The 15,914-nt window shown below is 36.9% G+C and overlaps 2 protein-coding genes and 1 non-coding gene across 4 annotated transcripts in view; 1 reads left to right on the top strand and 2 right to left on the bottom strand.

Annotated features, from left to right (window-relative positions):
* Positions 1–1,273: 1,273 nt before the first annotated feature.
* Positions 1,274–15,914, bottom strand: part of B4 (imaginal disc development protein B4) — a 135,069-nt gene continuing 120,428 nt past the window's right edge. For both annotated transcript variants that reach the window (XM_028173691.2, XM_028173693.2), the window contains exons 5-6: positions 4,457–4,682; positions 1,274–4,341 (exon numbers count right to left, since the gene is read on the bottom strand). In XM_028173691.2, the coding sequence (XP_028029492.2) occupies positions 2,198–4,341; positions 4,457–4,682 (2,370 nt within the window). In that variant the 3' untranslated portion in view covers positions 1,274–2,197. The remainder of the gene's footprint in view (positions 4,342–4,456; positions 4,683–15,914) is intronic.
* Positions 10,218–10,307, top strand: LOC114242547 (U6atac minor spliceosomal RNA). The gene has a single exon (XR_003624652.1). It is a non-coding gene; the product is annotated as a U6atac minor spliceosomal RNA (small nuclear RNA).
* On the bottom strand, positions 11,593–12,501 carry LOC114242508 (nucleoredoxin-like protein 2). Its single transcript, XM_028173694.2, has one exon. The coding sequence runs from the start codon at positions 12,260–12,262 to the stop codon at positions 11,660–11,662; it is 603 nt and encodes a 200-aa protein (XP_028029495.2). The 5' UTR covers positions 12,263–12,501; the 3' UTR covers positions 11,593–11,659.

Here is a 15,914-nt window from a genome sequence, read left to right as displayed (position 1 = left end):
TTTATTCATTAGGTGGTTCGGAACATTTAAATTTGAAAATAATGTGCATTTATTTGTTGATTCATACATAAGTAATACATTTTTTAATGCGTAAATACATACATAATAGTTTTTGTTGGGGTTTGTTAGGTACGTTTAGAAAAACAATTGACTATATAGACTTAATGATGAATCGTTTAAGGAGAATTAAGTAATTGTTATTTTTTGTTGTTTAAGTAGAATTATGTAATTCTTTATTAATTTTTGAACGCCATTTTAGTGATATTAGTATTAGCTATGCATTGTGTCGGGCGCCATCTTTTTTATTAAGTATTTTATTTCATTTTGTGTGTAATCAATATTGGGTCAGTATTATGTACTTTTTTCGTAAGTAGAAAAGGTACCCTTTCAATTCGCTTCACTACAATCTTATAAAATATTATCAATCCATTAGAGTTAAAAACTGGCCGTTACAATATGCAATTGTGCTGCTCAAAAGTAATATTTAGGTTAGGCGTGTGTGTGCCACCCGTAAAAAAAAACCTAATTTTTACGTACACATTTATTTCAACACCAAATTAAATGAGCTTATACCGGTTACTTAGACGGTCTATTTTTCAGTAAAATATTATAATTTAGTGCCATCGTTCTACGATTTTAAACTAACCGGAAGAATCCAGATTTCTTTTGAATATAAATATAATCTATGAACGGTAAACGCAGATAGCAAGCGAAGCACACGGATGTATGTTTATCGCCAGACAGTGTTTCTATATTCGGATTTTAAAATATATTTAATACAATTTTTTTTGACATCAGCAAAGGAGTTTTTTAAGGTTTACCTGATCTTAAAAGCTAAGTGCAGACATTTATGTTTGATTGAAGATAGAGATTCAGGTTGCATTAATAGACTGTCTACTATTCAAACCTAAGCCTATGCTCGCTGCATGATGGTAAGAAGATGATACGGACCCGTGCTGGGATAGGAGCGGTGGGGCTATCTAGTAAATAAGTGAGGATTCTATTACTAATGTATACTTTTAACTACTGACGTGTATGAACAACAGTAACCATTGAACCGTAGTTGAGCCATAGCCTTGTCTTCTTTCGAAAATAATTAAAATAATAATAATTTCTGTGACATGGCAAAATAACTGTTCCTTGGACAGCTTGAGGTCCACGGACTTCCACAGAATATCAAATCTTGCACGCAATGTACGCAAGTTACAAGAAAAACTTGTATTATATTGTACTATAAACATTGAACCAACCCTTTCCTTACAAAAAAATTATGAAACTGGTAGGTGTACATTTATTATTAAAATAGGCATATGTATACAAAATAGGAGCACCTTGCTTAGCACCGAGTTCGTGTGCTGTTTTTACGGTATTAAAAATTACAATTCTAATGTACTTAAAATTAATAGTAATTATTGAGGACAGCGCCATCTAGCGGTGATAGTGAATACATTGCTAAATTAAGGCGCTTGAAAATATTTGATCAAACAACTCTGTTTTACTACCGATATAATTGAGCACCTTTTAAGTTATGAGGTTGTTGATTAATAAAAATTTAAATTACTAAAAGGTAGAAACTGAATTCATTTTGCCCTATAAACCTTTAGTGCTTTGAATTTTGACAAAATTCTTATATATTCATATTTAATGATGCTTAATGTGTTGTGTATACAAATACATCGAAATTACCCTTGTTGGTCAGTTCTAAAAGTTTAGTTATTCGATTAACGTATCGAATTAAGACCACAGTTGAACACAGCACTGTTTTAAATTAAATTTGAAATATTTTCAAAGACGAGAACTAGTTACAACAGATCCGTCTCAGGTGATAATTTTGATGGACGCAAAATTGAATAACAAAATCCTCACCATCCACGGAACACTTATACAGAGTCTACAAAGCGCTCTGACGATACGAAAAGCTTAAGACCTTCACACACGACTTTCACAAAACCGTGGAGATGAACTTCATTAAAATAACACTGTCAAAAAAAAATTAAACACAAAACTCTACTCTATGACTTTTCACGTGATTCTGAATTGATACGACCCACTCATCTATAACTGATCTAATGAAACGAACACAAAACAAATACACGTAATATCACATTTCACACAGCTGATTTCATACTTCGTTAATTTTCAATGCTAAAACTAAATTTTTCAATCGTTTATTTTTTCTTTATCAGGTTTCCTTTTTCTATTTTAACGTATCATAAATGGCTTCGTTGGGATAATTGCCATTCAAATGTATACTATTACTAAAACTCAACGAATCTTTACTTAGAACTACTTCGGAATCGTCAATACTCTGACTTTCGTTTGTATATTCGTGAGATGTTATTTCTAAGCGAATAGCGTGGACCTTGCTAGCATCGTTCTCCCTCTCCCACGAATCTACTATGGATACAGCCGGCCTATCTTCTATATCACTGGATGTAACACTAGAATCGTCAAGTTCGAAGTCAGTTTTCTCTATAACGACCACTTCGATGTGCCTGAATGGATTTTCCTGGTTTTCGATCATCATCTGTCTCGCTCTTTCATCGTTTCTTGTGATCACTTCCTTTTTAACGTTACGTATAACGGGATCGTTGGCCAGCACGTCTATGTTCATGTCGTAGTCATTGTCCGTTTTGTTATGATTCGGTGGACATATTTCAGCGTATATATTATCAGATATACCGTCGGCTTCGATTGGTTCTTCATCGACGTCGACCGCGTCGGCTACTTGACCGTACGGCAGATCCTCTATCACAGGTAGCTTCCGTTTCTGTATGGACGATATGGATCTTCTAACTTTTGTTTGCGTTTCTGAAATATCGACTAGCACGTCTTCCTCCTCCGATTTCGGGGTCGGAGCCCGCGGTTTGTCTATTTTCTTTCTGAAGTTAAATCTCTCAGCGTCACTGCCGCGTTCAGTTTTCGTCGGCATGCTGTTGCTGTTACTGCCTTCTTTCTTATCGTTCGTTTTCTTAGGATGCAGTAAATTAGACGTGGACTTGCTCAGAACCTTCTTTGTCTTGACGTGGAACTCGGAGCAGAGTTTGTCGGTTATGAACGAGTGCTGCTTGTAGTTTATTTCGAATTCGCTATCGTTAAACAAAGAGCCGGCTCCGTACATATTGATGTCTTCGCAGCTGTGAATTTGATTGTATGATTCCGATTTCACGATAGCCTTTTCCGGTATCAAATCTGGCTGGATCCTCTGTCGCCTTTCCAAATTCGAGGAAGACTTCGTAGCCGATGATTTCTTTAGCATGTTTTCGTCGAGAGACTTCAGCTTTCTGCCCGAACTAGTGTCGCTTTCCATGGACCCGCAATAATTTATTTGGTCCACACTCAAGTTCTTTCTTCCGTGTTTCATATTCATTTCGTTGTTGTCATCTTCTGAACTATTAGGCATTCCGGTTTGAACCGAAACTGATTTTGTGAGCACCGGTTTCTTGTGATTTGAGCTACATTGACTAGTTCCCATTTCGGAGGACGACGTTGTTAAGCTTTTATATGAATGGCTATTCTCGGCCGTACTGTCGCTTTTTCTGGACGCACCGAACCTATCCTCTATCAACTTTGCCATGTCCTGGTACCGCTCAATAGAACTATGTTTCTCTCCCAGTCGATCGAATGGATCCCGTATTTCGGATGGTTTTTGATTCGCAGATACCTTATCGTCTGCAAGTTTCTCGGCGCTTTTCAGGAGTTTTAAATTTTTAAACCACTTGTTTTTCTTCTGTCCGGAATCTTCTCGAAAGACGTGCATTTTTTCGTTGGAGAAACCCTCTTGTTCTGTTTTATCGTCGCTCTTGTTATCTTTTACCTCGTCATCGCTATACATCTCGTAGTTCATGTGCTCGAGTTCGTTTTTACTTAAAAATATAATAGATCCTTCGGTTTCATCGGGTATGTCTTTTAGAACCTTTTCACTTTTACCGAACAGTCTGGAAGGATCGATCTTCAGGCCTTGCAGTGTGAATTTTCGTTCCTTTTCAAATTTGACCGGCTCCTGGTCTTCTTTCATGATGTCCTCAGCTGTCTTCGCTTTGCCGATGACGGACGAGTTCGCGTAGGAGATCTGCCTGATCCAGTTGTCAACGTTGTGTTGACAGAAGGTTAGAGCTTTTTGTAGGCGAGCGGAGAGGAACATTCGCTTCTCGTTTTCGAAGCCGAGCTGCGTGCGGCGGACTCTGATGTCGCCATTGAGAGGTAGTAGTCGCAATGCCTCTTTGGCGTGGTAACGTGGGTCGACTTGTTTACTAGGGCTCGACAGTATCGAACCGTATTCGGGAAGACTGCACATGACCAGTACTGGTTCAGTCACTGCCGCCCGCAGCAAGAGGTCTTCTGAAATGTAAATAAAAAAAACTATTAATTTTGATTCACAAAAATAGGGTACGTAATTGTTTTTAAAGGTTTTTCTCAACAATATCGCTAATTCAAAGCCAAAATAGATAAGTACCTCCGACATCGTGTGCCATCTCGATGGGCACCGTTCCCGCCAGCAATCGTACCCTGGTCGGCAGCCGCCACAGGCTCAACAGGTGCGGCAAACGATGCGCCTTCGTGCCAGCCTCGGGAGGTGGAGGAGACACTGGTACTTCGCCGTTCTCCCACTCTGCCGGAGTGAGCTCCTCGGGACAGACCTCATACAGTTCCCCTTTAGTATTGATCGGCACGAAGAGCTCCTGAAATATATAAATACTGGTGAGTCCACTGGTCTGGTGGCACTTAGGTATATAATTAAAGACACGAGCGGATGAGGGGGTTAAGTACCATTTAAGATTTTTGAGTTTTTACATTCAATGAAAGTGTTATATGCCAATAAGCTATACTAGACCTTAAAACTCCGGGTTTCGAAATTGTATGTGATAAACGAAGAAAAAGTACAGGTAACGAAAGGGTGTTGCCAGTTTTCTCAGAATTAACAAATTGTATCATTTCCTCTTCATCCACTCATGTCTTCAAAAAAAAACAAAGTATGTAGTAATAGTAAATATACAATCGTTAGCAGTAATGAGACCATATAAAAAAATGACTGTCACGAAATTTAGGACAATTGAAACCGTCAGCGCTAAAGTGGCCTAGCCCACAATTTTTCATATTCATTTATTTAAAACATAAATAAATTTTGATGCAAAACCGGCCTATTTAGATAATAGATGGATTTGTAAATATTATTTTTGCGCGTATTGTTTTTGCCTACAAAGCAGTGTAAAAGTAAATTCTTAAAAGCTTAAGCCAATTTTGCGCTGAAGGCCTTATTGTTGTTACCCCTTGAGGGGAGGTTCTGTTATAGTACGATCAACGTACGTCAGATGGAGTGCGTGAAGTTTCCAAATTCAAACACTCAAATCTAGGATTTCCCTCAGGCTTATAACTACTATTCATTTTGACGTTATTATAAAAAAATGTTTGTAAGATGCAAACAGAGGAACAGAATGGTCCTTCCTCTATGGCACGTCTCAATGGATATACTTGTGGAGATAGCACCCAAGGAGGATTGACGTCAGGCCGGCGGCCGGTCGTAAAACTCGTACCAAATATGGATATGGTAGGTTTACTGCATTCCTACATAGTGAGGCAGCATGATTAGAGAACCTGAAGTACCGACCATACATAATGTGGGATAAGGGCAAGAAAATGAAGAAGTAACTATGGCTCCGGTAAACATGAGACAAGAACAACAAGGCCCTGGATATCAGATTTTTTTCATTAATATTGTTACGTTGTACGTTTCATTAATTTGACGAAAGATGGCGTTGCTTAAGAGCAATCTTTCGTCAAATAGCAGAAACAAATATCAAAAGAACTCGTAAACTCGAGAACGCTCGAGAAGTACAACGCCATCTATCGTGAAATGGCGGAAACGCATATCGGAAATACTCGACTTGTCAGGAATGTTCTCGATAATTCTAGGGATGTCGGTTGGACTCTTAAAGCATTACAGGGATGTCACGAAGGCAGTTAGTAATCGGATCTACTCGAAGTGAAACAGCAAAGGGATCACCTGAAGCGAAGCGGAAGAAGTAAATTACGAATTTTAAAGTGCTCTGTAAGTGTTCTAATTGTTAAATAGAGTTTTAATTTGTACTTCGGTGGAAGTTCTATTTATCCCGAACCCCAGCGCGTAACAATATATTAATTCCCACTGGAAATCAAATCTGGACCCCTTCGTCCAGTAGCCAGACCGATCAACTCCACAAACCATGTGACGATCACACCAGCAAACGGCGCAGTCACTCAATCTCGCATCCAAAGGTAATGGCCATTAAATCCAAAATAATTCTGTCCGACACTCTTTATGTCACATTTTAATTCTGTGGCTGATTTTATTACGCCATTACAGTTAATCTCTCGAATTAACGATGACACACGTTCATAAACGCCGCGTTTATGGTCGAGTTCCGTATTCGCTGTTCATGTCTCTGGTATAGAATTATTCGCGTGATAAACTTAATGTAAGTTAGACGTTGCATTAGGCACCCGAGCTTTATACCCCAATATAAGATCTGATGGCTACGTGGGACAATTGTGTTCATTCGCAGTGCGTTTCCTGAAATTTATATGATGTCCCGACCGGCTCCATAATGATTTATTTATTTATTATTATTTTTTTATTGCTTAGATGTGTGAACAAGCTCACAACCCACCAGGTGTTAAGTGCCAGTAACCACTTAACACCAGGTGGGTTAAAACAATTAACACAGTATTTAGGTGATATTGGATAATTAATAGTCCAATAAATTGTATGAACCTATAATTAACTCCATCTGCTATTAATCGGGTATTATTAGTTATTGGCAGTATTTTTTAAAAGCTATCCTGTTAGGTTATTAACGCCATCTGTTATTCATGGGGAATAAATAATCGCAGATACTATTTTTAAAATTAACTCTACTAGATTTAAACCGGGCCATTAATGTAGTGAATAAAACCACCAATGCCTTATTATGGTTTATTTTCAAGCTCTGATTTGATTGTGCACAGTATTACAGAGCTCAAAGTTTCCAAGCAATTCTGTGGCTGGCCGTGTAAGCATTCCGCCTAATATTTGATCAGATGATAAAAATAAAAAGGTAAAGACAATAATTACAATACGTAACCTAACTAGTTATGAACATCAACCTACATAAAAACAGGGTATAAGGCAACCGTGACGCAATTCAAGCGTATCTAGATTCGAACACAGGTTTTATTACCTAATCGATTCTGTAAGGTGAGTCCATTGTCTCGATCAATAGAAAAAAAAAACACAAATGAATATTTATAATCTGTGTAGTGTTGCTTATTGTATTGTGGTATTATCTATGTTAATTGTCGTCGAAACAAGTAGAATCAGATTTTTTGTTGTGAAACTACAATCGTCGATCAAAGCAATGTTTTTTTTCTTTATGGCAATTGACTCCTTGCGATGTTTTTGTCAGTATCGAGTTCATGCAGTCTTTAATCAGTATTTAATACATAGAAATATTTGTTTACATTTATAGACATTCATGCAACTTTACAGATACTTAACAGTTAATAAGACAAGCGTTAACATTTGATCCAGAAGAAACAGTATGTTATCAAAATAAAACAATTGACATAGCCGCACATGGCATTCCCGCTTCAAAGTCATTTTTTTCTACCTAATCGCTCATAGCTCACCCTGACCCCGGCTTCAACCTGAGAGAATTGCTAACACTAGCAAGCATTTAGCAAGAATAATAAAGATGCGCTGAGAAACTCAGTGGATTTGCCATGGTCCACAACGACAGCGTTGACGTTGGTAGAATGTAACATTGTCTTGAGGCACAGATATCCATAGCAGATAAATACCAATTTATCTTTCCGATACTACCGAATGGGGCTCAATTTTTTTATCTAGGATTTTTTAAAGGTATACTTGTTCAGCAGCGTAGATCTGCCGCCGTTTGACCGAACTAAAAATACTAAAATCATCCACATAGACATTGACTTCGACCACAAAACGTACACGAACCCCTTGGTACAGAAACACCAACAATTAGACCAAAAAGGCAATTAAAAGTTATATTAGTTAACTAGCTTTCCACCCGGAGTGTCGCCCACTTAAACTACAATTTCGCGTATGAGCCCGTTAAGTAAGACGCAAGGTAGCCTCTATATTATTTTCCAAACTATTCAAATTATTTACATAGGTACCAAGTTTTGTCACAATCGATTTAGTGATCATAAAAACTTAAAAGAATGAAAGCTATTCGTAAAGTAAAATTCGTAAAGCTATCGTATTAACTAAGTATAATATATTCGTATTAATGTTATACTAACACCAGTTTAGTAATTTATGAATAAGGTTATTTTCGAATTTTAATATAGGTGTTGAATAATTGAACAAAATTTTATGCTGTTTCGGAGTTACTAAGATCTGTTCCATCGCTTGCTATTTCAAAACAGATGTATTAAAATGTGGTACTACACAATGATATTTATTGTTACGAAATTTAACGAATTATTTTAATAACTAATAAATAATAAACCCACGTTTGGCAACATTAATCGAACACACGTAAATTGTAACAGTGTGAATCGAAATTATGTAGGCACTTGATCAATCACAATGTCAAACGGCCCTCTATAAATCTGTCAAGATTTATTGACTGTCAAATTTATAGATTTTTAATCTGTGGACGTTAAAGTCATAAAACCAGTTTTTTAAATTGGCGATTTGCATATTTTACGATGACAATTCGATATGTTAATCATTGCTTTTGTAAAGTACACGCTTAGAGGAAATTGGGATTTATTTTATTGGTACTTGAAGTCCGCTTAGAATTAAGTGGTTACTGGCGTTCATTGACGTCACAGCGTGAATGTCACCTCCATGAGAGCTCGAAGTTTCTATGGTATAAAGGTCTCACTTTTTTTTTCTACCTATTTACCTACCTAGTAAGCTCGAGAGGTTATTCTAGATTCGCCGAGCTAGTAGGTGAGCTCATGGGGCTCAAACCTTACGATGTTGCTAACACTAACCCTGCCAAGAGCCGTGCTTCGCAGAATCTACCACCGGATTGGAAACGCGACCCACTGAGAAGATCCGGCGGAGAAGCTCAGTGGATTGTGTCTGTGGGTTAATTTACTCGTCGAGCCCTTCGTCGCAAGCGACGGGTTCGACGAGAACGATGACCGGTGCTTGGGGTACATAAAAGCACCGTTAAGGGATCCGAATGACGTGTTTAGGGCAACGTCGACTACTTTCCATTCGGTCCGCAGGATCGAGAAAGTAAGGGCTCAACCTTCAAACCGAACCTTTTATGTTGCTGAGGCTGGCAAAGCTGATCCTACTTAAAGCGTGTTGGCCTCACAAATCACCTTACGATAAATATATAAATAAGAACCGTTAAGTAAATGTTGCTACTTACTTTTATCCAATAGGGTTAACACTATTTTGAAAGTTGGTATTAACAAACAATTAGGTACGCTGATTTTGAAATGTGTATCAAAATATACACGCCAGATTCAAAACCGCCTTATTTTTTAATTATAATCGCAAAAGTGAAGTAATGTTAAATATTTCTCTCCTTTTTCTAGCATAGTGCAATCGGCTTCTTGTGATGTAATTGTTGCCTGCGTCAAGTTTATTTAATAATGATTATTTTTATTTACATGATAAACCTAAGTTTATTCAATAAATATGAGAAATGAAATGGATCGGTAACGAAATAAGTCAATAAATTGATCATTGATTTTGTAATCAATTTGGATGAAATTAAATTAAGTATCCCAATAAACTGGTGGAAATTCACTGAGACTAATAAATTTTTTGAAAGAAAGAAAAAGCCTCATCCGACATATTTGTTGTATATTCTCCCACATTTGTGCAATTTCACGAAAACTAAAAGGTTAATAAGTCATAATTATTACAAGTGTAAACCTGAAAAATACTACTTAAAAAAAATAAAAGCCCAACTCTTCGCGATTGATTTGCAGCTTAAATTTTTTTTAGTTTGCTCTCACGTCAACAGATGGCGCTCAAAATCTTAGTTTGATTTTACAAAGAATTATTATTCTATTTCCCAATCATTTTGATAAAAACAATTTTGTTAAATCAAAATATCTTTCGATAACGGCAATACTAACAAAACAATACTAAATATTCACATAATGTATTTAATATTAAAAATAAATACAAATCACATAAATCGCGCATGTAATTTTTTTTAAAAATTCCGTATATAAGTATTTAGCTCAACAATTCTTTCGTGTCTATTGAAAGGAGAGACGGTTAGCACTCCCCTTGACAAGGATGGAACACACAATTTGGTTAAGGCACTATTAACCAAACATTTTTTTTCATGTTTCTGTTGTAATAATTTCTCAGAGAACTCTACTCAAAAATAGTCCTTGCTGATTAGTGGTAGAACGGGAGGAATGGCTGGGGATTCCAAAGACGGTTCTAGAAATATGACCAAATGGCTTCTCAAAACTAATTAGGTAGCAGTAATATAGGCAACAAAAGGAAGAATAGGAAGGTGACCGGGAAGGTCGACAAGTAAAAAAAATTTTTCTTCATTTTTTTTTATTTCCTAGATGTGTGGACGACCTCACAGCCCACCTGGTGTTAAGTGGTTACTGGAGCCCATAGACATCTACAACGTAAATGCGCCACCCATCTTGAAATATAAGTTCTAAGGTCTCAAGTATAGTTACAACGGCTGCCCCACCGTTCAAACTGAAACGCATTACTGCTTCACGGCAGAAATAATCAGGGCGGTGATACCTACCCGCGCGGACTCACAAGAGGTCCTACCACCAGTAATAAGCTAATAAGATAAGATGGAGATAAAATATTCTATAGTCAACTTATAAAATTTTCGTACAACACTAGGTACATGAAATTAGTCATCATACCACTCTAGCTCTTAGGACTAGTGTGCTTAGTACCTACGAGTTTTGTAACGTTTTCGATAGCGTAAAAGTTAACTCAAATTTGAATGGAGTTGGGACGTTCGCCTACGTGTGCCGCTAAGGGCGCTGTTCCAACTGCATACATATTTCAGTTAACTTTTACGTTATCGAAAACGTTAAAAAAAATCGGACTAAGCACACAGAAGTGTCTTGACCTTGACCAACAGATTCTGATACAACAATTCGCCTTTATGCAAACTCAACTCGGTATTTTCCTAATTCCCTTGGTCAAATCCAATTATCGGCTATCGATACGACACGTCAATATTAATGTTAAAGAACTTTCTGATTGATGATAAACTTTTCAAATTAGGGTTCAGCTAGACAAGTGTTTGTTCAACTAATGGCAAACGTGATCCAATCAATACACATTTAATAAACTACTATTTAGGAAAACGGAGAGAAGTCTGTTTTAGTCTGTTTTTATCTTTTTTGTCTTTTTTGCCACGTACCATCCGGCTATGGAATGAGCTCCCCTCCACGATGTTTCCCGAACGCTATGACATGTCCTTTTTCAAACGAGGCTTGTGGAGAGTATTAAGCAGTAGGCAGCGGCTTGGCTCTGATCCTGGCATTGCTGAAGTCCATGGGCGACGGTAACCACTTACCATCAGGTGGGCCGTACGCTCGTCTGCCTACAAAGGTAATAAAAAAAATGGAAATGGCAAATGAAGTAAGAGTAGCGTCAATAAAAATAATTTTAATAGTCAATTTCTTCTACAAAAGTACTAGGACGTCATGTTTCTTTGGAGGTTGCTTCAGCAAAGTCGCTGAATTTTTTCTTGTACTGCGCGTGTGGCTTGAACGCGTTGTGGAAGCGCCACTCCGTCCCGTACATCGCTGCATCTTTGCTTACCCTCCTGTGATTTTTGGTCGGCCCGGATGTGGAAAGCCACGAGACGACAGCGTTTTTACCATATTCGACCAAATCAATTAAACCGTGCTTCGAAATAACGCTACCGTTCACATTAATTACCAAAACGTGTGGAATACATGTTATTTCGTATATGTACATGAGTGCCGGTACCAGGCTGTCAGAAAGCTTAAGAGTAAACCAGTTCGCCTGCTCCTCATAGCACGCCTTCATATCGTCTTCGGTTTCGTCCGTGGGCACATAAATCACTTCTAAAGGGAAATTACGGTGTTTCACGTTCTCGTAAATCTTATAGAAATTTTCTATAATTCCATCTTTATCTATCCCCTTAGCGGTGAATAGGAGGACGAGAATATCGGCGTTTTCCTCGATCCAATGCCAGGGTACGATTTCGTCTTTTTTGTTGTAAATTTTTGCATCTCTCAAGTAATTATACGGAGGACAAATTAGATGAGATTCGGACATTTTGTTTTTGTATTTGACATTAAACGAACTTCAAAATTGTATGTATGGAATTGTTTAAAAAAATTATTCGAATTCATAATTTTTGTAAATCTGATACAATTTACACAATATATCTTAAAATTAGAAGTTATTGATAAGTAGTTTTAAATTTTAAGTCAATTAACGGTAATGTTAAAATTCTGCTGCTGCAGCTAATTGAAGAAATGGCTTTACGACCATCTACATCTTTGCCTGTCTCCTAAAACGAAGGAACAGTTAAATAGCCTTATTTTCGTTAAAAAAAAATTATAGGATTTTATGACCTGGTTACTAAGACCTTTAGGTCATGTTTTATTTTAATTTTTAATCTTATTTTTATGAAAAATGATATGGAGTGAAATGAAATAAATATGAATAATTTGAGACATTAATCAACTGGCATGAAATTAAATGAAATGAGATGATGAGAGTGAGTGAGATGAGATGATATGGGATGAAATATAATCTCAGTAAAATGGTGGTCATATACTGAAATATTTCGTAAAATATGTACTATGGATCATAGATAATACCTACACATCGTTGGTAAAAGTAAACAGCACGCTATCTTTTTAAGAAAAAGTGTCACAACGATTCGCTATTAATCTGGGTGGGTGTCGCTGAAGCAAGTGGCTTAATTTAATAAATGGCGCCAACAATTATTATTATTATGATTTTTTTTTATTGCTTAGATTGTTGGACGAGCTCACAGCCCACCTGGTGTTAAGTGGTTACTGGAGCCCATAGACACCTACAACGTAAATGCGCCACCCACCTTGAGATATAAGTTCTAGGGTCTCAGTATAGTTACAACGGCTACCCCACTCTTCAAAACACAAGAGGTCCTACCACCAGTAAAAAGATCTACGATCTTTCAAAAGCTACTGTTCGACTTTCCGAGGGATGATTATGAAAATAAACTTGGATTAGAAAAACTTGTATATTCAATAAAAAATCAATAATCTACGAAAAACTGTCACTTATGACAAGGGTATCATGACAACGGATTTGCGTATTACAGCGCCCTTTAGTGACGGTTTTAGGAGTTAGCAAAAACAGGGCGAACATTTTGCAACAACTCCGGCCATCAAAGGGGATGGCCCATTTTAGGCCCAAAGCGGACAATAGATTATAGAAAAAATACTTATTGCATTAATTTTGTCATAAATAAATATGCATTTACTTTCTTGCAAATAAGCGCCACTACAGTTTACAATAAGTAGTTTAAAAAAAGTAACTCTATTGAAAAAACAAGGATTTTTATTTTTGCGGGAAAAATATTGCCAGCTTCAAATCCTTTTACGTATAAAGTAAATATTTTGAGTATATAAATAAAACATATAAATAAATCATTTTAAGTATTATCATTAATCAAACGATTTTAATGAATTTTATGCATATAAAATAACATCGAAGACATACCCATTGGACTTTAACTTGTAACTATACTTGAGACCTTAGAACTTATATCTCAAGGTGGGTGGCGCATTTACGTTGTAGATGTATGTGGGCTCCAGTAACCACTTAGCAACACCAGGGTGGCTGTGAGCTCGCCCACCCATCTAAGCAATAAAAAAAACTTTACTAGTATTGTTATTTAAATATGTACAACTAAAACAAAAACATAAAAAATAATGTGTACTCGTAAAAAAAAGATTAAGATATAAATCAATCGATTAAGATATAAAAAAAATTTAGATATAAATAAAATCGGTTATTTAAAAAAATAATCGATATATGAATTTCATGTAATTATTTTTCTTTATACTGACAACACTGAATTCAATCTGACTGACTGATACTTCGCTTGCTGCTTGTGGTGTTGTGCTTGCGTACAAAATGGATGTGTTTTGATTTTTCTTCGATTTATTTTACTTTTATCAATAACGTTTCATACTACGACTAAAAAACATTGTGTGAATTGTGGTTTTACCCTGACCGAGATTTAAAACCGTGTATATGCTCTCCTTTGCTATTTTTAGATGATACTAATTGTGTATGAAGATGAAGAAAATATAGATATTTAAAGAATTAAGTGTGTTTTTATACCCTATTGGATAAAAATACATTAGGAACATCTTAAACATTAAGAAAAGAAAAGTTCTTGAAGTATCTCACAATCCGACACTTATTTATATAGAAAATTAACCTCAAAACGAGTTTTTATTTTTATTATATTTTTTATAATAGTGGCGTCAATTTCAATATATTTTTTAGATATCCAATACATTTAAGAATTTGAATCAGTACATTTTTATAGTAATATTTGATGTCCATCTTGGGCCTAGCACACTATGGAGAGTGGGCAATCCCCTTTTACATGTACAATTAAGATCTCCATGAAACTGTAACATCTTAACCTAATAACAATCAATAAAGAACTGCTCAACATGAACTAAATATAAACTAACGCATTAAAGAAACCATAATAACGACTTTTTTTTTTTTTTTTTTTTTTCCCTACCTATGCTGATAGCCTTGAGAGGCTATTTCAGCGTACCCTAGCTTGTGTAGGTGAGCTCGCGGGGCTCGAACCGGAGAATTGCTAACACCGCTCTAGCAAGAGCAGTGCTTCGCAGAATCTACCACCGGATCGGAAGCGCGACCCACTGAGAAGATCCGGCGAGAAACTCAGTGGGCTGTGTCTGTGGGTTAAATAACGACAAAGTTTGAAGAAAATCACCAGAATGTTATATTGGGATGCGAAAGTAACGATTATAGCTATTAAACAAAAGGTACAATAACAAACGTTACATCGCGAACTGCATTCTGGCCAGGCTGGTTGGGCAAAAGGGCTTTATCTTCAGAGTCATCCAACGGTGTCAAACAAATATTCGATACGACAAATGATTGCTTGCACGCTTTATCTAACCTTGGTATACCTGTATCGACATGGGACATCTTGATTATATATCTCATCACAATAAAATTGGATAATGAATCCCAGAAACAATGGGAACAAAAACTAAGCGAACAGGCTGATCGATTGCCTACACTAAGCGAGTTCCAATCATTCCTGGAATCAAGATATCGAGCACTCGAGTTTTTAGAACCAAACCAAAAGAGAGAGTCTAGAGGCAAAGATGCAGTGGATAAACCGAAGGTGTTCAGCGTGACGACGTCTGTATCCTGCCCATTCTGTTCGGAAGATCACTTGCTTTATCAATGCAAGAAATTTGTACAAGAAGCAATCGAGAATCGCCGGGAGTTCATCCAGAAGAGAAAACTGTGTTTCAATTGCTTCGGAGCTAACCATTCGGTAACACAGTGCAAACGACGCACGGCTTGTCGGCGCTGTGGCCGACGTCATCACTCGCTGCTGCACCAGGAAGGCGGCACACACAATCCGGCTCGAAGGACCATGTTCGACTTTCCGAGGGATGATTATGAAAATAAACTTGGATTAGAAAAACTTGTATATTCAATAAAAATCAATAATCTACGGAAAACTGTCACTTATGACAAGGGTATCATGACAACGGATTTGCGTATTACAGCGCCCTTTAGTGACGGTTTTAGGAGTTAGCAAAAACAGGGCGAACAGCTACCATGTAAATAAGATCAAAATTAGTGCGTGCTTTTCTACTGCTTACTCATTGATGGCTTATCATTTAGACTCCAAACCTCAAAAATA

The sequence above is a fragment of the Bombyx mandarina genome, chromosome 20 (genome assembly GCF_030267445.1).
Source record: "Bombyx mandarina strain Sakado chromosome 20, ASM3026744v2".
Taxonomy (NCBI): Eukaryota; Metazoa; Arthropoda; class Insecta; order Lepidoptera; family Bombycidae; genus Bombyx; species Bombyx mandarina.
Note: the sequence above shows the minus strand (reverse complement) of the source record. Positions and strands in the feature narration are given on the sequence as shown.